This window comes from Arachis stenosperma, chromosome 3 (assembly GCF_014773155.1).
Source record: "Arachis stenosperma cultivar V10309 chromosome 3, arast.V10309.gnm1.PFL2, whole genome shotgun sequence".
Lineage (NCBI taxonomy): Eukaryota > Viridiplantae > Streptophyta > Magnoliopsida > Fabales > Fabaceae > Arachis > Arachis stenosperma.
The window spans coordinates 16,516,970-16,540,548 of NC_080379.1; the positions used below are offsets into that span (position 1 = coordinate 16,516,970).

General features: G+C 34.9%; 2 protein-coding genes across 7 annotated transcripts; both read right to left on the reverse strand.

Annotated features, from left to right (window-relative positions):
* Nucleotides 1-17,089: 17,089 nt before the first annotated feature.
* Nucleotides 17,090-17,602, reverse strand: LOC130969544 (photosystem II 5 kDa protein, chloroplastic-like). The gene has a single exon (XM_057895315.1). The coding sequence runs from the start codon at nt 17,504-17,506 to the stop codon at nt 17,174-17,176; it is 333 nt and encodes a 110-aa protein (XP_057751298.1). The 5' UTR covers nt 17,507-17,602; the 3' UTR covers nt 17,090-17,173.
* A 344-nt stretch (nt 17,603-17,946) lies between these two features.
* On the reverse strand, nt 17,947-22,415 carry LOC130969543 (uncharacterized). Of its 6 annotated transcripts, none has more exons than XM_057895311.1 (14): nt 22,267-22,394; nt 22,120-22,151; nt 21,720-21,973; nt 21,471-21,597; nt 21,023-21,150; nt 20,839-20,908; nt 20,632-20,734; nt 19,673-19,790; nt 19,510-19,591; nt 19,305-19,366; nt 18,988-19,060; nt 18,783-18,863; nt 18,485-18,565; nt 17,947-18,300 (listed from the first exon to the last, which is right to left on the reverse strand). In XM_057895311.1, exons 3-14 carry the CDS (start codon nt 21,926-21,928, stop codon nt 18,133-18,135), a joined length of 1,302 nt encoding a protein of 433 aa, XP_057751294.1. In that variant the 5' UTR covers nt 21,929-21,973; nt 22,120-22,151; nt 22,267-22,394; the 3' UTR covers nt 17,947-18,132. The 6 variants fall into 6 exon arrangements, with proteins under 6 accessions (XP_057751294.1, XP_057751297.1, XP_057751296.1 ...); XM_057895314.1 differs by having other exon boundaries at nt 22,120-22,142; nt 22,267-22,387; XM_057895313.1 differs by lacking the exon at nt 22,120-22,151 and having other exon boundaries at nt 22,283-22,415.
* Nucleotides 22,416-23,579: the final 1,164 nt, after the last annotated feature.

The window sequence follows — 23,579 nt, forward strand, 5'->3', positions numbered from 1 at the left end:
TGTGTTTAGATGAAATATTCTTAAATTTTAGTATATTTTTAATATAAAGAAATTAAATGATGTAGTTAAATTTCCTTTAATTTCAAAATATTTTGTTTGGTTGAATTAATTATATTAATTGCATTTTAAAATGTTATATTGAAAAAAAAATGGTTAGATTACATTTATTTTTCATAAAGGGAAAGTATAAGGAGACAATAGCCTTATTGTACAATATATACAATTGGGGTTTAATTGAAATTAAAAATAAATCGTGGGTTGTTAATTAATTTTATATTATTTCTAATTTGAAATTTGAAACAATTTTGAATTACCCTCAATTATAGAATTAAATCAACGAATTAGGTTAAACGGAGAATCCCCCCCTGCGTAATATCCTCGACGAGCACACAGCTGCCTTCTTTCCACCGTCCAGAGCAGCCCACTGCCCAGCAAAGCATCCTATTGATCTGTTTTCACCTTCCTCGACGATCGAACAGTCCATCTCCAATAACAATTAACCACTCAGCGCCGCCCTCATATCCGCACAGAGCGTAGCCAGTTTGATTCCTTCACAATGGCAGAATCACACGACGAACATGTTTCAAGCGATGGTCCTTCTTTATGCACACCAACTAGGAGAGATTCATTAATAGAGGTCGATATAGTTGAACCGTTAGTTTGTGTTCCGTCTGACGTTGCAGAAACTTTATCAAACGAATAAGAAAACTTAGCCGGCGATGTCGTAGGCCACGGTAACAAGGCGAACAAGGTCAGCAATTAGGATCCTCAACTTCTGCCATGGATGTTTATTTTGTGTTTAATTTTTTTCCTTTAGTCACAGTGTAAATGAGTTCTTTATTAATTGTATGTTTATTGAAATATGCAATTGTAATCGCACCAATTGTAATCGCAACAAAATTTTTGATTGTTTTATATTGAATGTTAGGATTACATGGATTGAGGTTTAGGTGAAATTAATTAATCATTTCATGCTTGCATGATTATATCCAGGAAGTATATTTCATGTGGGTTTATATGTATGAATGTATGCTATTTTCATGTTTAATGGCCTCTTTATTTGCTAATCATCCTATTATGGGCTTATGTGCTTATATGAAACGATGGGATAGCAAAATTTAATTTGTTTGTATGCTTATATGAATGAAATCAAAATCTATGGTATGCGTTTATTATCCCTACATGATGATCATTCAATTATGGAAAATAGATAACCATACGGTGATGCTACCTGTATTTGCAACATGCTAACCATTGAATGCTTAGATGAGTCTTTTAATCATGTAATGGTATACTTATATGCTCACTGCATATTTTTTAATTATATGCTCATATGCGTGCTCATATGCTTTCTGCATATTATTTTATTATTTTTCATGCTTATGGGATTATATGCTTATGTGTATCCTAAATTTGCATAGATTAACCAATTATGAAGTTATTTTAGTGGTTTATAATGAATGGTGTGCTCATGTTCCTCCTGCACGATGAAGAAAAGAGTGTATGTATGTAAATCTACATGAAAATAATTTTGTTCATGGAGTGAAAAAAGAAGCCACTAAAGGATGATACAGGCCCTTAAATAATAGCTAAAATGGAATAAATAATTGTAGTACCATCCTTGTTATTTCCATGCAGTTGTTTTTAAGCTAAAATGTGTATGATGATTAGCATGATTTCTAGCTGCTGTTGTGTTTTTAGTGCTTCTGTTTCAGGTTTTATTTACATAATATTTAATAATTTTATTATTACATAATAATTTTATTTCCTTTCATATATTGTGTTTCTTTCGAAATTATAGGCCCTACAACTGTTGGATGTTATTGAGATTGGAAGTGAAGAGATGGAGTTTGGTGACGAGGTTTTAAAATATACTTTAATATTTTCTAGTCATAATTCGCATGTTTCATTTGGTCAGCAATGGTAACTCTTTTTTCTGAAATCATCTAAATTGTAGTTACCAGATCATGGTTGCCTTCACGAAGACGAGATACCAAGAGTTGGCATGCGGTTTGTAAAGTTAGAGATGGCTAATGACTTTTATGTTACCTACGCCAAGAAATTACGATTTGCAACTAAGATACGTACGATAACATATGACAAGATCACAAAGATACCCGTTAACCATGGTATCCACTGTAATCGCGACGAGATTCGTGGGTCTCATGTCAAAGCACCAATACGGAAGAATACAATTTCTGCTGCTGGGTGCAAGGCAAGGATATATGTCAAATTTGACAAAGACATACAAGACTGGGTTTTGTTCAAGGTTGACTTGAGGCACTCCCATCCTTGTTCAGCGAGAAAGGCTGTTCACTACCATGAGTATAGGAAGCTGAGCATGCATGCGAAGTGCGTAATTGAGAATAACGATGAGGCTGTGATTCGACCAAATAAGACATTCCTAGCTTTGGCAAATGAGGCTGGAGGCCCGTCTAACCTGGGATTCTCAAAAAAGGATTTAAGAAACTATATAACAGTGAGGCTCCGAACTAGCAACATGAATGCTAATGTCAGGGAGATGATGAGCTACTTTATGAGAATGAAGGACATCAATCTGAACTTCTTTTACGCGGTGAAGCTGGATGAAGAGTGTAAATTTAGGAGTGCAGTATGGGTGGATGCAAGGTGTAGGGCATCGTATGAATACTACGGAGATGTCGTGTCTGTTGATAGCACCTATAGTACAAACAGGTATGTATTTAGTTAAGTTGGTGTTTGGTCCTTTAGTTGGTAAAACTCTATTCGATCGTGATTAGCATTTTTTATGTCTGGTTGGTTTTTCTTGTAGGCATGGATTACCGTTTGTGTCGTTCGTTGGGGTCAACCATCATGGTAGGTCGACCCTCCTTGGTTGTGCTTTGCTGGGGAATGAGGAAATTGCAAGTTATGAGTGAGTTTTCAGACAAAGGGTGAAGTGCGTTGGTACTGCTCCACAGCGTATCATAACTGATCAATGTAAGTCTATTTACCGTGCGATAAAAAATACTTTACCCGACACACGTCACCGTTGGTGCATCTGGCATATTACGAAGAAGTTACCTTTCAAGCTTGGGGGTTACCGCCGGTACAGATCTTTGTATAATGACCTAAATGACATTGTGTGGATGAAGAACTGAGGCTTGATGGTTTAGAAGTTATAGTAAACTCTCGTTGTAGGTATAGTTACTAAACCAAGCAATCAACCTTTCTTACAAACGTTTTGGTTGTCATAAGTAATAAACCCCTAAATAAATTGATAACCGAAGTATTTAAACCTCGGGTCGTCTTCTCAAGAAATTGCAGAGAGGTATGTTCTTATTATTGGCTATGAAAAAGGTAAAATTGGGGGTTTTGGAGATAAGGAAGAAGTATGACAAGTAATTCAAATGAGAATTAAAATAAATAAATAACTATAAAATAAATTCTTGGCAAGATATGAAAATTCGGAAGTCCTATTCTAGTTACTCCTATGAGAATGGAAGTTAATCCCACTTAGTTAACCTTTGCGTAAGCAAGGGAAAGTCAAGTGAACTAATTGGTTAGATTTCCCAAGTCCTAGCCAAATCCTAAGGAAAGACTAGAGTTAGTGGAATTCCGGTTAATTAGCCGACATAATAATCAAGCATGAATAGTTGATAACTCAAGAGCTTTCAGTTAATCAATTAAAGCCAATAATGTGGAAAGCTGAATTGAAATCATAAATATCTGAAAACATTTCAATAATGTATAATCCTAACATGAAAAGTTCATAAATCCTTTAAGAGGAATCCTAATCCTAAAACCTAAGAGAGAGGAGAGAGCCTCTCTCACTAAAAACTACATCTAAAACTAAAATTGTGAATTATGAAAGCCTGATGATGAATGGATGTATTTTTCCACTTTATAGCTTCTAATCTATGTTTTATGAGCCGAGAACTGGGTCAAAAACAGCCCAGAAATTGCTGTTTACGAATTTAGCCACGCTGATTTTCGCAGATGCAACGCATCCGCGTGGATCACGCGTTCGCATCGCCTAACGGTATGGCCACTATAGCAAATTATATATCAAATCGAAGCCTCGGACGTTAGCTTTCTAACGCAACTAGAACCGCATCATTTGGACCTCTGTAGCTCAAGTTATGTTTGTTTGAGTGCAAAGAGGTCAGTCTGACAGCTTAACAGTTTCTTCAACTTTTTGTATTCCTTCCACTTTTGCATGCTTCCTTTCCATCCTCTAAGCCATTCCTGCTCTATAATCCCTGAAATCACTTAACACACATATCAAGGCATCGAATGGTAATAAAGGATAATTAAATTTAATATTTCTAAAGCATAGAAAACATGTTTTCACATATATCATATCATGAGGAAGGAATTGTAAAACCATCCAAATAGTATGAATTGAATAAGTGTGCAAAGGCTTGATAAAAACCACTCAATTGAGCACAAGATAAACCATAAAATAGTGGTTTATCAGTGGAACTCTCTGACTGAGGAGTCATTCGAAGATAACTGGGCTGATTTTATAGATGAGTACAACTTACACAATACATGGCTGTCAGGTTTGTTACTGTACGACTACTCCACATGCTTTAATTGCAATTATTCGGCATCTGGATGTTTAGTTTATTAGTTACTGTGGATGACAGATATATGGATGTTCATTATAGTATACATGTGGATGTTTAATTTATTAGTAATTGTGGATGGTCATTTCTCAGTTATAGTAATATGTTTGGTGTAATGTTTCTATGTTTAAATTGGGATTCTTTATTTCTTGTAGATCTGTATGATGACCGATGCATGTGGGTCCCGATATACTTCAAGGGTGAATTTTGGACTGCCATGAGGAATACGCAAAGAAGTGAGAGTATGCACGCATTATACGGTGGATACTTACACAGTAAAACTAGCTTGGTTCAATTTGTTCACGAATATGACAATGTGCTTGGAGTGAAGGAGCAGAGGGAATTGGAGGATGATGCGGCAGACTCAAGGGGTGTTATCCCTTGTGCAACGAGCTCACCTATTAAGAAACAGTTTCAACAAGAGTACACTACCAGCATGTTTAGGGATGTTCAAACGGAGTTCATAAAAAAGGCTAATTGCAGGGTCTCTGTTGTTGTTGAAGATGGGCCATCGGTGTGCATCAAGGTGGAAGAGGAGAAATTAGTCAACGATACTATGATCTGCGTTCCGTATGATGTACACTTTGACCGGTCCACACAGGAGGTTCGTTGTGAGTGCAATCTGTTTGAGAGTTCAGGTGTGTTATGCTGTCACTATCTTGAAGTTTTCCACTCGTATAAAGTTTACAAAGTACCTCCCTGTTATGTTCTCCGTCGATGGAGCAAGAAAGTAAAGCGCAAGCATACGTATGTCAAGAGTAGCCATAATGTCAGTCGGTCGGATGAGAGTCATGTTGCATTCAAGGGACTTTGTGCACACTTCTATAATGTTGCTTAAGAGTTCGTCGGTGACGATGATGAAACAACATTGCTACATGCTGTTTTGGATGAAACAAGGACCAAGTTAGCAGCATACCGTGCAAAGAAGAGGTCTGAGACCGTGTTAGAGACCCACACCAGCTTTGGCTCACAGAGTTCGAATGACATTGGTGTTGATGACATCCAAGGCCCATCGAAGGTTGCCACAAAGGGCAGGCCAAAGAGTAAAAGGCTCGACACTGCCCTTGAAAAGTCCTTCAAGAATTCAGCTCGGAGGAATCACAAGAAATCACCCCAGTACATGTTTGGATTTATCACATCTTTCTATTTTCATTTGGTATAGTACGATGCAAGACCATAACTGTTTGCATTTTTCTTTTTTTTTTTGCAGGTGATTCGTCCTCACGCTTCGCAGGATGTAAACCATCCTTCAGTGGTTGGTCGGAATGTTCCCGAACAAGTCGGTGGTTTCATGTCTTTATTAAGCTCCTTCAACAAAAATTAGTATCATTTGGATAAGGCTGTCATAGTGTTTATCTCGTCATATTTGTCTTTAAATGGTCCATGTTAGATTTAAGGTTTGTCGGCTGCTGTGAAAAAGTCTATATCGTATTAATTCCAAGAACCATTTTTTCATTTGTGAGAATGAACCATTTTGCTCTTTTTTTTTTATTTAGACTTAGTCCACAATGACTGTATTTCATGGTTATTATGTAAGTTATGAGATTGTTTAATCAAATTCTAGTTCATTTCTACATGCTTTTCTTCGGGTACGTAGCAATTCGTGCTATACAATCACTTGACATTTTTTTTATCGAACAGAGTGGATGTTCAATTCTGTAAATAATCGGATGTTCATTTTCACTCTAGACATGGATGGTTATCTGTTGCCACATGTGTGCAGCAATTGGTTATTATGGTCTATTTTTTGACAAAGTTACACTGGATGTTCATTTCAGTTGGGTTTTAGATGTTTACTTTAGCTGTTTTTGTGGATGGTTATTAATCACTTATTAACCACTTGTTTAGTACTAACATTTTTAAAACAACTTTTTATAACTCCGGGAATCTAAGCTGCAAAAAAAAGATCCTTTTAATGTAGAACCAATAAATCCTTTTAATGTAGAACAAAAAAAAAATCCTCCTGGAATCATGTCATTCTAATGTGGCATAAATAAATCCATAAGGATATCAACAGCGAGTAAAATAATTACAATATGGTATTTCAAATCTCCTTAGATAAACCTAAGTAAGCAACTTCTTCCTCCCTTTGTGCATTGCCCCCTTCGGTAATCCTTCCGCATGTTCAATCAATGACCTCGTACTAGGTGCAGTGTATGGTGTACTAACTTCCTTCTTCTTGTTCCGTGGTGTATTGCTCCGAACAGGTTTAACCTTGTATTCCAATAATGAAATAAGCTGGTGGACCAATGCATTCTGCGGGCCACAAATAATGTCTAGCATCAACTTCATCCTGTATGATCTGAGTGAATCCTGTGGGTAGGTTTATCAGTTGGTTTAGTATTAAGAACCGTTACAGTGATATTTTTACAAGATCAATCATGACATTTGCGCAAATGTTTATTTAACAAACCTCATCCCATTCATAAAGTTCACGATCTTCAGTCCAACTTTCCATGAACTTAATGACACACATGCCACAGTCGAAGCTACAGGACAATAAAATGCTATTGCAATTAGGTTGAGAAAAACCAAGTTACATGGTACGACACATTTTGAAATGAAAACGAAAAAAGCCTCAAATTTGGGTTATAGTTTCATCTCACTTGTTCGGTTGCTTTGGAACCCTCGCGTATAAACGAGCTGGGCCGTGCGTAGCCCGAACGAATGCAGGAATAGCAATGCTTGCCATATCCTCACATAGTCTCCCCTGAAAATCATGGAACGAACATAGTTGAGCATAATGATATCGACTAGAACTGTGCGGCTGTATATTGATTAAAAGAATTATGGTATCTTACCACATATGCATCGAGCTTTATTCGTTTATCATCTTCTGGTGCATAATGCAAACTGTCGAGAATAAGTAGGCGCTTCGCAATCACATCAAATGCATATACCCACCAATGGCCCCTCCAACAATAAGGAATTAACCACTACAGCAAGCAGTACATATAAAAAGATTTTTCATGTGCGAAAAAAAAGAACAAAATAAAACCTATTGATCTCACTCGACCATTCAAGAACCTGAACATTCTCAAATCATGTGACAACATATTTTCAACAGGTATTTAAATACAAAATAGCAACTCACCCATTTTCTCTTTGCTGCTACTACTTTGTCAAAGAACCTAGTATCATCACCAAAGCTTGGACTAAGACCATCATAAATTGGTGTCACACCGTCCATAAATGATTCCAGACTACCATTTTTTATTACGGATTCCTGCAAAGCCACACATAGTAAGAATCCCAAGAAAAAGCTTTTTCCACATTGTAATAAGAATGTAATTACCAATATGCCTGGACACATGCAATAGAATTCTCGCTTGAATATAGATGATTCAGTGTCGTTGAAAGAATAGCACATCCATTGAATTACCTACACAGAGTATTCAGCAAGTGTAATTCAAACACCGATATAAGGATAGGGAATTAAAACGCATGCTTAAGTTCATATACTTACACAGCTGTTGACCCAACTGCGGGGTTTCAAGGTCCAGAAGTCCTTCCTTTGTAATACCATGTAGTCCCGCCCTTCATAGGAAGCTAAATCTTGATTTTCATCCAACGACGAGTTAACTATCCATGTTCTTATCTGTTTCTCTTTAGTCTCCGCCAACTTTATTTCTCTTAGTCTTGGATGAATTGAATGTATTGGGGACGGGGTTGGAGTCTTTTCAAGCTGAGTTAAACCAAGTGAAAAGCTCGGTCTACCTGGACTCGGTGTATGATAGGGTGATTTTTTTGGAAACACCGTTTGCAGGGGTTGCATGATTATGGCTTTTGTTTGGTGCCCCTGTTCAACATTATTGAGTACTTGCTCAAATTCAGGACACTGAACGATAGAAATGTCAAATTCACTGCAAATGAATGTGACATGAAGTTAGCTAAAAGAAAAAGTCATGCCTAGCTAGACGGCTAATCACATGGCATGGGTGTGAAAAAATAAAGAAGAAAAACATATAGCAAGGTAATCAATAACCCACTAACCGGTCAAAATCATAGTCACTGAGTTGTACAGGTGCTGCTGGCGGTGTGTGTGGAGATCCATTTTTGAGGTCAGTTTTTCCTTCTTGATGACTTTCATGATTGCTGTTGAACATTGGATCTTCTTGTCTTGCATCATGTGGCGGAGGGTGCTGTTGGAATAACCGTATCCTTCTAGCAAGCGGCACGTAGTCATCATCATCAGATTCTGGGACTACCGATGGCGTAGCAGTGCTTTCTGAGACACTTTCTCTTGGAATTTCTTTTTTGGTGCCGCGTCTAGATCGGCTCATACGGAGAATCAACTTTCTCCTCGTACCAGTCTTGGATTGCTGTGATGTAAATTCTTGCATATCGTCATTTAAATCAACAAACAAACAAAATCCTACTAAAGTGAACAACCAAATTGTTCTAAAGTGAACACCCAAAAATGTTATAAAGTGAACATCCAATTCAAATTATCACATGAGCTATCATATAGAAAGCAGATCACCTTATCCATCTCCTTATAGCTTGGCTGAGATGTAGTCTTGCCTTGGGTAGATGGAGATTGCCTAGTGTCCTTGCAGGGCCTTTTATACCCTCCTTTCTCGTTAATTGCTTTACTCGAAGACTGTTTCTTATGTTTTTTCTTTTTCATTAAATTGTAAACTAGGCAACCCTGTGTTCAACATGGGACAACAAATAGATAGAAAAAACTAATGTGAACTTTCAGGCGTAAGGGAAAAAGAACAAACTCACAATCGTTCATCAAAACTAACCATCTAAGGCCATACTATATTGAACATCCAAAACCCAACTACAGTGAACATCCTCAATTACAACCACACTAATTATCACTAAAATCTATTTTCACACAATCAATCAACTAGGCAGCCCCATCAAGCAATTTTTCATACATAAAAAGCCATCCAAATAAATTAATCATAAGTTGTCTATCCAATTCAGATTAGAACCTAATTTGAGCAACCAAAATCCTCCTGTTTAAGTAACAAACTCAACTCAAATAAAACCTTAATTACAATAAGACACAACAACTGTATTCAAAAAAGCTTTCAACATAAAAACATGTAAATATCATACACGGTCATTGAATTCAGCTCTCCCAACCGTTCTTTTATAAACACCATATATCAAGACAAGCCATATAGCCACATAATGAAGTTACTTTACAATTTTGTAATCGCAAAAACTATGATAACGATCGACCATCATATCACATAAGTAAGGATCCAATTAATTGAGCTCACGAGCTTTCATAAGGAAAGCAAATCACCTTTTCTGCCTTCCTACAGCTTGGATGAGGTGAATCTTCCCTTTGGTAGACGGTGATTGGTCAGTGTCCTTGCGTGGCCTTTTACACCTTCTTCGGATCGGATGTTCAGCTGCTCGGCGATGGCGTTGCCCACGCGAGTAGAACTGTTCGAATGCTTCTTTCGGGGGTGAGCGCTCCTCTACCTTCAGCTCTGATCGGAGGCGGAGCGCGGACGGACTCCGGGTCGATGACGGCGGGATGTTCAGCAGCCACCCTCCCTTCAGTTCTGATTGGAGGCGGAGCACGGACGGCCTCGGTGGCGGTCACGGCGGGGTGTTCTCCACGGCAACGGTGGGTGCGCTTCCGTTCCCTGTTCGCCTTCCGTAGTTGACGTTTGCGGCGCTGACGGGTCTTCCTAGTCAAGGTTTTCTGCAACAATTGCAAGGGTTTTGGATAGGGAGTGAAACGACCTCAACCTACTGTATTAGGATTTTGGAGAAAAAATGTAATTACTTAAAATTTTGTGGTATGGTTAACTAAACAGGCTATAATAAATCAGGATTATTAATGAGTTAATTTACTCTATTAAATTAAATTGGGCATTTTAAACGATCCATTGTAGCCATTATAAACATATTTCATTGTCTTCCTAACGTTACCCTTTTATAAAAGATGTAGTTGATTTTGTCATTTATTAGTTTTAAGTATTAATTAATGCATATAAATGCATTTTGAATTGGGATAATTCCTTCTCTTTCAGGGGAATTAAAACTCTTCGTTAAAATTCATTGAAATATAAAATTTTCCCTAAAAATATTCAAACAAATTATTTTGCTATTAATAATTTTAAATGCTCTCTAAAATTATTGTCCTTTCTTTAATTACTCCATCCAAAGACTCTAAAAATTAAAATTTTCTTGTGGGATCATTCATCATCAAAATTTTCTTGGATTATTCTATTTTTTTTATTATATATCTTCTAATAAAATTTTATAATCTCTAACATTTGAATTCAATTTTTTCAGAGTAAAAGGATAAATTAATGGATACATTAGTTCTTTTAATACATCAATTACTTATTATTGTACTAAGGTACTAAGATGCACATACAAATATAATTATGTTTACTCATCATAGCTAGTAAGATAACCTATAAGCTACTTAGTGTGTTTTTAAACTATCAAAATAGTATCCAAAAATTTCACATTAGCAAAAATAATCCAAAAGATATAAACGACACTCTTCAAAAGATTTAAAAATACAATAAAATAATTAAATATTAAATATATATTTAAAAAAATATAAAAATCAGATTTGATGCAATTTTTTTAACTTTAAAATTTGATAATTTTATATTAAATAAATTTATTTTAAAAAAAATTGTGAATGACCAAATATTTTTGAAAAATAAAAAAATCTAAAGATCAAATTTTTTATGATTTTTTCTGTGAATCTTTTAAATAAGTATTCAAATGTCACCACAAAGATTCAAATCAAATAAATACATTGTTTATTAAATACAAAAGTATTTTTTGCCACTTATAAAAAAATAATATTTATTAATTATTTTTATCGCGTTTTTTAATTATTTAAAGGCTTTATTGTCGTTCAAATATTTAATGATTAAAAACTTTCTGGTACTATTTTAATTAACCATTTTTTTTCTTTTAAAAAATAGCATGCATTATTGAAGCTACTAAGGTAACGTAATGAAAGTTAGCAATGAATTGAACTAAATTACTAAATCAAGTATTTGTTCCTTCTTTTTTCAACATACTAACGAGATTATTAAAAAAAAAATAAAATAAAAGATACTTACCAATAATTGATGTGCGAACTTTGGTATATTTTGAATAAAATGTTATTTGAAAGACAAATTACGAAATTTAGTTGATTCAAGTAATTCAACTTTTATTCTCTTAACGAAAGGAAAAAAATAGCATTTGAATTTAGAAAAATATTAGATCAACTCTACTGTAATTAAGGCTGCGTTTGTTTATGGTGGACAGAATACAAAGATATGGACAATACATATATAAAACGTGTTTGGATAGAGAGATATGGACAGTAGACACAGTGTTTTTAAGACACTTTTTTTCATTTTTGTGTCTACTTCTAAACGAAGGATACTGGTGGACACGAAAATAAAAAGGTGGACACGAGATTTTTAATGAAAATTTTTTTTCCTTTTTGCCCATAATAATTTTTCATTATTCCCCTATTACCCCCTTTTATTATCTTGTGAAAAACCTAACTTAAGCTTTCTGCCGTCGTTCCCAATACTCTCTCTTCTTCCTGCTCTCTTTCTACTCGTGATCTTCTTGTGAAAAATCTAACTTAAACTTTTCTGCCGTCGTTTCCAGGTACTCTCTCTTCTTCTTGATCTCTCTTTCTACTGTTGATCTTCTTCTTGCTCTTTCTATCGTGATTTTGTACTTCGTTCTATTCTTCCTCTTTCTTCACTTATTTCACAATAATATCTTCTTGTTCTCTGTTTCTGTTACTCTTTTTTCTTCTTCTTTTTCCTGATTCTGTATCTTATTTTTTGTTTTCGATTCTTGTCTTGGTTTTTTTATCTTCTTCTCTTTTCTTCTTATCTCGTTTTTATTGATTTTTGTGTGCAGTTAATCTAATAACAATATTTTTAATAGCCAATCACCGCTTGTTCCTGTTACAATTCTTGGAAGACTGTTCTTCTCTTTATCGATCACATAACCAGGTGTTACTTTGCATCTCTCCTTATTGCTTCTTATTTTTGTTTTTTTTTTTTCTATTCAAAAGTATTTTGTTCTGCTTTATTTTTATTTTTTGTTTTTTATTTTTTTATGATTTTTCAATTTGAAAATCATATAAAAATAAGAGCTACATTCTTTTCATTGATAAAATCTCAAATGTTTACAATGATAGTATGAATGAATGAAAAAATTATTTTGAATTTTAATATGTTGATGTATTATGTTCATATTAAAAGAATGAATGAAAAAATTGTATTGAATTTGTCTCTTATTATTAGTTTGAACTAAAAATTAATATAATTAGTGAGTTTTGTTGCTGTTGCTCTTATGGCTGTTGTGTTTATTGTTGCTGATAATTTTTAGAATGTGTTAATTATATAAGTTATTTTTTATGTGTTGTTTAGGGAAGAATGGAACCATCGGATCGCTCTGACCAATTTAGACGATTTATTTTTTTGTATTTTATGATTCAGGCTGAGTTTGAAGTAGTAACGATATTAGTTTTGATGTTTGCATTTTTATATTTGAGAAAAAGGAGAAGAGGACATTTGTTGATTAGGAATAGAGAAATTAATACTAATCCCTTAAGACGGAATGTATTAAACCGCTTAATAGGAGGGGGCGATAGAAATTGTATTTGGGAATTAAGGATGAGCGTAGATGCATTAGGAAGATTGTGTGAGTTACTAAAAGTTCAAGGTGGATTAAGAGATGAATGTCGTGTAAGTATACCTGAACAAGTGATTACGTTTTTAATAATACTAGCTCATCATAAAAAGAATCGCACGCTTCAAGTTAGATTTTATAGGTTAGGAGAAACAATAAGTAGGTATTTCAACAAGGTGTTATCCTCAGTCATACGTGTCCAAAAATAATCCAATTGTAACTCTGGACAAATTAAGGATATGAAAGAGTAAGTGAAATGTAAGAAAACAAACTAGAATGACGAAGTCTTAGTGGAGGTAACAACTCTTCTCAATATCCAAATCCAAAAAGCAAACAAAATTTAAAGAACTATGAATGTGTAGAGAGAAAACCTAGAGGAGGAGTAAAATCCGATCTAAAAACTAAAAAACTATCCTCACCAAAATCTCTCCCGAGTCTCGGCATGTTCCCTGGCTTTAGTCTGTGTTTCTGGGCCGAAAACTGGGTCGAAACGCGGCCCAAAATCGCCCCCGGCGGTTTTTGTAAATTCTGCAGATCGCGCATGTCACGCGTACGCGTCGTCCATGCGATCGCGTCATCTAGCGTTTTTCCTCGCCACACGTACGCGTTGTCCATGCGTTCGCATCATCAGTGCAGATTTCAATCCACGCGTCACTGCAATTTTCTCCATTTCGCGCGGTTGCGTGAGCCATGCGTCCGCGTCAGTGTTCACTAGTCATCTCCTTGTTTTCTTGTGTTCCTTCCATTTTTGCAAGCCTCCTCTCCATTCTCTAAGCCATTATTGCCCTATGAAACCTGAAACACTTAACACACGGATCACCGCATCGAATGGTATAAAAGAGAATTAAAATACACAATAAAAATATCTCTAGGAAGCAAGTTTTCAACCATAGAACAACTTTGTGAAGGAATTGTAATATCATGCTAATCATATGAATAAGTGGGTAAAGACTTTATAAAACCACTCAATTAAACACAATATAAATCATAAAATAATGGTTTATCAACATCCCCACACTTAAACATTAGCATGTCCTCATGCTTAGTTCAAGGAGATAAAATAAATTAGGGGAAATGTAAGACTCATGCAATGCAATGAAACCTATATATATGAATGCAACTATATGATTTTGTCTACTTGGTTAAAAGCAAATAAGTTCTTTAAGACAAACTGATGAGAGGATAATTTATACGTTTTTGGCATTATTTTTAGGTAGTTTTTAGTAGGATCTAGCTACTTTTAAGTATATTTTTATTAGTTTTTAAGCAAAATTCACATTTCTGGACTTTACTATGAGTTTGTTTATTTTTCTGTGATTTCAGGTATTTTCTAGCTGAAATTGAGGGACCTGAGCAAAAATCTGATTCAGAGGATGAAGAAGGACTACAAATGCTGTTGGATTCTGACCTCCCTGCACTCGAAATGGATTTTTTGGAGCTACAGAAACCCAAATGGAGCGCTCTCAATTGCGTTCGAAAGTAGACATTCAGGGCTTTCTAGCAATATATAATAGTACATACTTTGCTTTTTCTGTTCCAGATGACTGCATAGATCCCAGATAGAAATGGTTCAAGGTAAATATAATAAATAATTGAGGTAGTGGTTTTGTATAATCTATAATTTTGTATAGAATTAGTCTTGACACTTCAATTTCTTTGGTTTAGGATTGTCTAGGAGCATTAGATGGAACATATATAGATGTGACTGTCCCTGAAAAAGATAAATCAAGATACCGAACAAGAAAAGGTAAGATATCAACTAATGTCCTAGGCGTATGCAATCGAGATATGAACTTTGTGTACGTACTTAGTGGATGGGAAGGATCCGCTTCGGATTCAAGAATCCTTAGAGATGCCATTTCACGTCGACCCTGAAGAGGACACACTTCTTGAAGAGGAGCAAGTGCTTATTGGAGATGATCATGGTGGTAACGAAGATGGCGATGATGACATGATTGAGAGCATAGAGTGCAGCAATGATTGGACTGTTTGGCGAAACAATTTAGCAAACGAAATGTACACTGATTGGATGAATTTCCGAATCAATTAGTTAATTTATTTGTTACATGTGTGTTTTATTAGAATCTTTCAATTTGTTTGGTTGGATATTTGTTGTAAGAGCTAATTGTAAAACTTTAATTATGTGAACTACATGTAGCACTTTATTAAATATATCATATTTTATGAGTTATTACAATGAATACATCATGTATATCTTAAATGTTTACTTGAATATTGATTGAGTTAATCTAGATTATAGGGACAACTGGACAGACATGTCTGGACTGACGAAGAGACAGAAGCATTTGTCGATTTTATGGAGGAGCTTGTCATTGAAGGAAGAAGAGCTGATGCTGGTCAGTTTAGACCTGGTTCTTTTGAAAAGCTTACGACAAAAATGAATGAGAAATTTCCAGGTGGTGGGTTTCAAATAAGCCATTGCAAGAATAAAGTTAAAAGGCTAAAAGAGAAGTATCAATTTGCAGCTGACATGGCAGTCTGTAGTGGTTTTGGATGGGATGACGTGAAGCAATGTGTGGTTGTGGATAACAAAGAGATCCTAGCTGCATATTTGAAGGTTGGTTTACTAGTTTGAATTTACTATATTTTTGTGCAACATGTATTTTTGTCCTTTTATGATGTTTTTGTAATTCCTTTCCCTAGAAACAAGGACAAAGGTTGTATATTCCAGGAAAGTCCTTTCCTCTGTATCCGCATTTGGAGAAAATATTTTGTAAAGAAAGAGCAAGTGGAGTGGATGTTGTAAGTGGCAACGGAAAGCACTGAGAAATGAAGAGACCGATCCAAGCAATGGCAACGGAGGCAATGGAAGTCCCAACAATGAAGACCACGCGGTGCCTCTCGAACGCATCCTGAAAGAAACAAGAAACACAAAACGACAACTGAAGAAGCAAAAACGACAATCAAAATGAATATAGAGAGAGAGTGAAAAATTGACCTTGGTGAGGAAGAAGGTGTCGTTAACGGCAGCCCAGGAATTATTCCTTCCCAAATAAACTTTCCCCTGACATGTTTTGTTCAAGGTCAAGGGAAAAACATAAATTTACTTGTCTTTTTTTTTTTTTTTTTCAAATCAAGGATTTAGAAATCAAGCAAGATGGAACTTACAAAGAGAAGGTTCAGAACAACAACCAAGAAGAGAAAGAAGAGAGACTGAGTTGGGAGAAACAGAAAACGAGTTGGAAGCGGCGCAAGAAACAGGCAACATTGTGCAGGTGGAACAACATTCACTCCTCCACCGTTCCTGGAGAAGAGTTAGGGTGGAGAAGAGTCATGGAGAAGAGTTAGGGTGGCAGCCAAGGAGTGCAACACAGAGACAGAGACCGTGAGAGGTGGGTATGAAAATTAAAATTAGATGGGCCTATTTTAGTAATTTTACATTATATTTTAGTCTTATTTATATGTATCCAAACAAAATACTAGACATTACATCAATGTCTTGTCTATTGTATTCAAACACAATACATAAAGGATAATTTTTAGTGTCTCTGTCTCAATATCATGTCTTGTCCTGTTTACAAAAACAAACACAGCCTTAATGACATGAATCCAATAAATCCTGAAAATTGGTGATGTGAAAATAAACTGTGTACAGGGGGTTACAGTTTTAACTTTTAAGTTCTTGTTATTATCATCTTAAATGTTACGCTTAAGTTTGGCTAAAAAATATTATCCTTATTGATGGGGAAAAAAGTTGATTTAAGTTTCATGAGAACATTAAAATAACCATCTTCCCTTATTGACCATTAAACTAAGAATACCCAAAGACACCAAAAATAAGGCGCAGTGATTCTTTCATGAACAGCTAATGCATAGAATCAAAGAGAATCATGTGAAATCAAAGCATTACATTACATTAGAACCCCATCACTCATTTTCAGAGCAAAATACAAGTGAAAGAAAATCCTATAGTACTCTCATTTGTTACAAATCCTAGCTGTAGGCATGGTGACACAGATTGGTGCATAGGCTTTCTTGGCTTCTGGGGTGCCACGTTTTGGTTCATCAGCCACAGCCATGCCAGCAACAGAGCAAACAGCAGCTGCAGCAGCAGCAAACATCATGTTCCTCCTTCCATTGTTGTTGCTTCCTTCCTTGTCCTCATAACTTACCTTAACCATTTTTTCACCTTCAACTGCTTTGGCAGCACTTGCTACAACCACCCTCCTCGGGGTTGCCACCGGAGACCGGTTGCTGAGGGCTGAGCTGCCAAGGAATGATGCTGTCATGGTGACTGATGATGATGCCATTGCTGCAACGTTAACCTGAGCTCTGAAGTCTGAACTAGTTAGTAGCTTCTCTACACGGCAAGTAGTTAAGTTAGATCATAAAAGAAATATATGGAATGTAAGTCATAAAGAAGGAACTAGTTGGGACATCCACAATCTTATCTAGTTTATGAGTGTGTCCAATAGATTATTGCCACGTTGAATAATTGATCCTTTGGAAACATGTGGCCTTGAGAAGTTTAGTGTTATGAAATGCTGACTAGGACTTCGGAGGATCAGAAAAATGAGGATTGTATTAGCTTTCAAATTTATATCCTCCTCCCCTTCCCTCTTCTTTTTCTTTGTCTCTTTTTTTATTTTTTTCAAAGGAAAGGGGTTTGAGCTTCTTATCTGATATAAACTACAATTAAATATGAACCACCCAACATTATATTTAAACACCCCCTAAAAGATTCCACAACTAAAGCAAACCCCACAAGGAGGAGGAGGCATGGATTACATTTCAAAATCAATTGCTTACAAATAGATAACTAATTAATTTATCTTGTATTAAGCTGTTCTGTTGAATGATACTATCATTTTCATTTCACAAAGATGGGGAAAGATGGTAATAACTAGAACTTGGGTTTGAGAAACTACATGCAAGCCTAAGCGCATAAAACGATCTCTTCTTCTCTTGTTCTGTAAGGAGGAGGCAGTAAACTATCTATGTTGGCAAAAAGATCACCACGGCCAGGAGGTGGTTCCACAGCAGACGAATCCAATACCGAGTCAGGAATTGCTACAAGGGTTTCTTCAAAAAATGATTCAATTGTCTGGATAGCACAAGAATTCTGTTAGTATATGAAACAATTAATACAATAACTGAAGATATTAAGGAATGGATGTAACCCAAGATCTTAGTAATCCAATTAGAGAAGCATACAAGAATTTCTCCTTTGATTAACTATTTAAGTACTTTATATACAGAAGACACATTTCGTTGGGCATCAACTTTACCGTGCAACTTCGGAAAGCAGCATCTGCCTTGCGCTTCCAAAGTCCATTTCCAGGTGCTGAATGGAAAAGATTGAGCAAAGGCTGCAGTAACAGAATAGATTATATCAATATAATAGCAGTAAATTGCTGGTGAAAATGTGCATGTCATATATAGCTTTGTAAATGAAATGGAAGAAAAGAAAAAGAATCTTAAAACAAAACAGAAACCCTTCAATGAGAACAGGTAAATGGTTGAAACTTGAAAGTAGGAAATTGATAAATTAGGAAACTAACTGACAGAGTTACATATCCCCCTCACCTTCACAATATCTCGCACAGTTGGCTTGTGCCCATATTTTCCCAACACAGAATCTCCATAGACTTGATATTTTTTGAGTACCTTAATTATATGAGAAATAAGCAATTAAAGGGAAAAATAATGGGGAAACTCAGTAATGTGAAAAGGTAACTATCAAAGTTTGAGAGGATGTAGCAGTGGAAAGCCAAAAATTCTGTAAATGAACCTGACGACGTGTAAGACCACTGCGTGGTGCACCATAAATTGCAGTATCAACATGTCCCAAAATATGCCATGGACTGGTATGATTATCAACAATGTTATTCAAGCCACCATGTATCAATGTACATTAGCAACAACAAGAAGGTTCAACCAAGAAAACATTTCAAGAAATATACAACATTTTCTATTGTTTCACATAACAGTTTAAGCTTTTAGAATGAATTTCTTTTTCCTCTTTTTATAAAAAAGCAGCATCTTGTTTGTTTGAGTTATCAAAGAATCCAAACAGGGAAATATAAAATATTTGTTTATAAGACATACTTATTGTATGCTGCACGTCCAAGCATAACACCATGAGCACCAGCTTCTCGAGCTGCATTGACCTACAATCAAAATCCCCATAAAACAGGTAAAGGCCCTGAACAGTATGTATATGCTTTAAGGGAATGGAGTACTGGAAAATTCCTTTAAATACTTATGAATATGAGTCAATAAACAAAGACTGATCAGCATGACAAGAGTTCACCTCATCAATACCAGAAATGCCACCATTGATTGTAAATGTTAAGTCAGGAAAATCACGTAAGAGGCCATAAAAATATTCATATCTGCATTAGAGAGCATGAAACATCATTGGTGACCCAATATATAATATGATTGCAAAAGTCAAAATTTCTACTAGAACCTACTTTAGTGGAGGAATATTCCGATTTTCAGCTGGGCTAATGCCATTGAGCAATGCCTTCCTTGAGTGAATTATGAAATGCTTAGTGGGAGAGAAAGACGACACATTGTAAATGAAATCACCTGCAAAAAAGAAGTATGTTAAATATTTTATTGAATGAATTATAACTAAAATCTAAATACCATCAATAGCAGTGTATAATAGAGATCCATTTTGGTATTTGAGCATATTTAAGAATACTAGAAATTTGCAAAATAACAGGGACTAAAAGAAGCAATTGCTGAATTGGCGGTGCTCAAACTGCTATATGCTATATTATAACTATCACATTATTTGATCCATGTACATAATCCCACTTATTGAGAAAAGGTTTTGTTGTTGTCACTGTTGGTCTTATTCAATTGCGTTACAATGATTAAGAAAATGGGTAGAAGAAAAAAAAATAATATTGATTTCAGATTGGCATAAGTTATCATCATTAACAAATGGGTGAAGAAACAAAAAATAATACTGATTTCAGATTGGCACAAGTGACAAGGAAAGGTTTTATAAGTTTGTTCTCTAATCTATTCTCAATTGAAGATGCACAAATCTACTAAGGGGTTAGCAACCCAACTCAAAACCCCATTGTTACTATAGCAATCATGATTTCATTTGCAATAATTCCTACCACCTCTTGGCATTTCACAACTGGCTTCTTCAACTCATAATTTTGATTTAATGGTAACAAGAAACAGCAGCAATTGGAGATATTAAGCAGTGAGCATCATGTACCAAATCCACTGGATATCCCCTTTTTAATTACTTTATGAATGCAAGATATTGAACACTATTCGAGCATATTTTTAGCTGCAAAAGCTCTTGAAATATATCATATACTAACATATATCAGGTTTACTCGAACCCAATTCATAAAATCCTAATCTTATAGTTTTTCAACTATAATAGCAAGAAGAATCTTACATAGCTGATCATAGGAATCATGATCATCCACTCCAATGCGACATTTGACACTAACAGGTACATTTGTGTTGGCAGCAATTGCCGACATAGCTTCAGCAACAAACTTTCCTTGAATAAATTAGATTTCAATATCAAAGCAAATTGATGGTGAAGATTTATATATTGATTCTGGTTGGATCTCATATTTAATTAAGAGTATTTTCTAACCTTTGGGTCAAGCATAAGGCTCACGCCAAAGCATCCATGTCCAGCTACCCTTGGACTAGGGCATCCACAGCTGGTCATTAAAATTAAAATTAAACAACAAAAAGGGAGGGTCTCCATCAGAGATGTTGGCATAAATCAGTGAAACTTTTAAGTGAGATTTAAGGTGAAAGGAAAATATACGAACTTTAAATTGATCTCATCATAGCAATAAGCATTAGCAAGTTCAGTTGCTTTTGCCAAATTTTCTATATTACTCCCTCCGATTTGAAGCACAATGGGATGCTGATCTGGAGAATATGCCAAGAACCTGTCCTGAGCAGAATAGAAATAGAAATAAAACATAAAATGTAATCATTGGTTGTTCAGTAGCAATTCATACAGAAGTGATAACGTTGCATATCATTCCAAGGATTTTGGCTCTACACAAATACATACACCCAGCATTACGAGATAAGCAGTCAACTTCTAAGCTAAATTTTAATCACTACTAGTTAGGCAATATATTTTACCACAGAAAACTCAGAGAACAAAGTGACATTACACAAATTGCAACCATGACATTAGTCTTATAGCACCAGAGCTCCTGGTCTTTTTTGTTTTCTTTTAATGAGTAGAGTTTTCTTTACAGTTACCAGGTTGTCCTTTTGATGAACAATCGTTTCAGCTGCAATCATCTCAGTGTAGAGCCAAGCATGCTTCGATATGAGGCGTGCTAGAGTCCTATAGTGATTATCCGTCCAATCCATCATTGGAGCAACACTGAAGTAGTTCAATTCAACCAACAAAAAAGCAATACACAAAAACAAATCAGGTCAATAAAATCAGCATACAAATAGCTAGCACAACCAGATAGCTGAAAATGCAGAAACCAGGGTACCAACCTAAACCAAGGTGGAAGATACTGTTTTGCAACCACCCCATTTTTTCCATTTGATTGTTCTCTCCAACAAGACGCAGAAAACAACCTTGAACTTCGCAAATTCCCACGATATATGCTACCAACTATTGGGAATCTGAAACTTTTTGCAAAGACATTTGAGCCTATGGGAGCAAATGAAACTCCCAAGGAGTACCCTGCAAACTTCATCATCCCTTTTCACAAACAAACCATAGCCCCGGTTGGTGTCTCTGGCACCTATCCGTGAAAACAAAACAAAACACCTCTTACGTAGTATTTAATTGAACTTGTACCGTAACAATTGCACTTAACCAAAGTAATCAAACTCAAGAGTTCACACAAACTCGTAATAGCTCAGGTAAAATTAAATCTCAAAACTCAACTATTAACTTGGGCTGGCCGTTAACTTGATAATCTTGCAGTTAAGTGGAGAAAAATAATCAGTCATTTTATCGAACACTAGATATGCATAACATAGTTGTATGGAACAATATGCCACGAGAAGCACGCAGAAAGAGGAGAAAAATTACACGGATTCTGCCTTGCCTTTCAAGGAATGAGCTCGGAATAGTGTCTTCTGTGGCTGTTTGTAAGCTTATCCGCGAGTTTGTTTATTGGAAACTTTCAAGACTTTCAGGTGTAACTGTACCCTCTTTCCTCTTTGTTTATTTGATTGGCTTTTTAGAAGGAAAAACATAAATCTAAACAAAAAATTTGGGTTAATATTCAAATTCGTTTTTGAAAGATTATTCATTTTTCAAATTAGTTCTCAAATATTTTTTTTAATTATATTTGTCCCTGTAAATAAAATGTAAGATAAATTAGTTCTTCCGTTGAATGATGGCATGTTACGTTAAGTGTCACGTGTCATAAGATGATTAGTTGACGTGTCAGGATAGTGACACGGGTTACTTGACATGTAAAAAAGTTTTTTATAATCAAAATAGTTCTTGTAAGTCATTTTTATCCCTAAAATTTTAAAAATTAATCAAATTAGTCTTTATATAATTTTTTTAATTTTTTTTCTTTGTAATATTAAATTTGAAATTTTTTTATACTACTAATTTTAATAGAAATGTAATTGACAAATAAAAAATTAATAATTGTATATTTTCTTCTTAAAAATTTTTTCAATAAAATTATCTCTTTTCTTTAATTTTTCTCAAAATATCTCTTATTCTTGTCTATTCTAAAACCTTTTTCTTACATTATTACATTTTGCTGGAATATATATATACTCAAAATTGAAATGTATGTATTTGTTAACCTAAACAAAGTTATATGCTCAAAATCAAAATTTATGTATGTTAACCTAAACAAAGTTATACCACTATTTTTTTTCTATTACATCTTTTTTTTTTATTACGGTATTACTTACATATAGGATGTAATGGTAGTGATACTTAAAGTCAAAATTTACAAAATATTGAAAATTTGTTGCTTTTTATTTTTATTATTATTATTATTATTATTATTATTATTATTATTATTATTATTATTATTTATTATTATTATTATTATTATTATGCTAAATTAATTGCTTCTTAAGTGTACGTGCAAAGATCATAATAAATTTTTTGTGTGTTTTATATGTTTGAAATAGATTATATAATTTTTCTTTTAATATCACAAATAAATGAGATAAAATGAAATAGAAAACATTGGCTTAATACTCAAATTCGTCTCTGAAAGATCACTCATTCTTCAAATTAGTCTTCAAATTATTTTCTTAGTCATATTAGTCCTCGAAAGATAAAATGTAAGTCAAATTAGTCCTTTCGCCAATTGGATGATGACGTATCAGGTTAGTGACACGTGGCGTACCACGTGGCAGGTCAGTGAC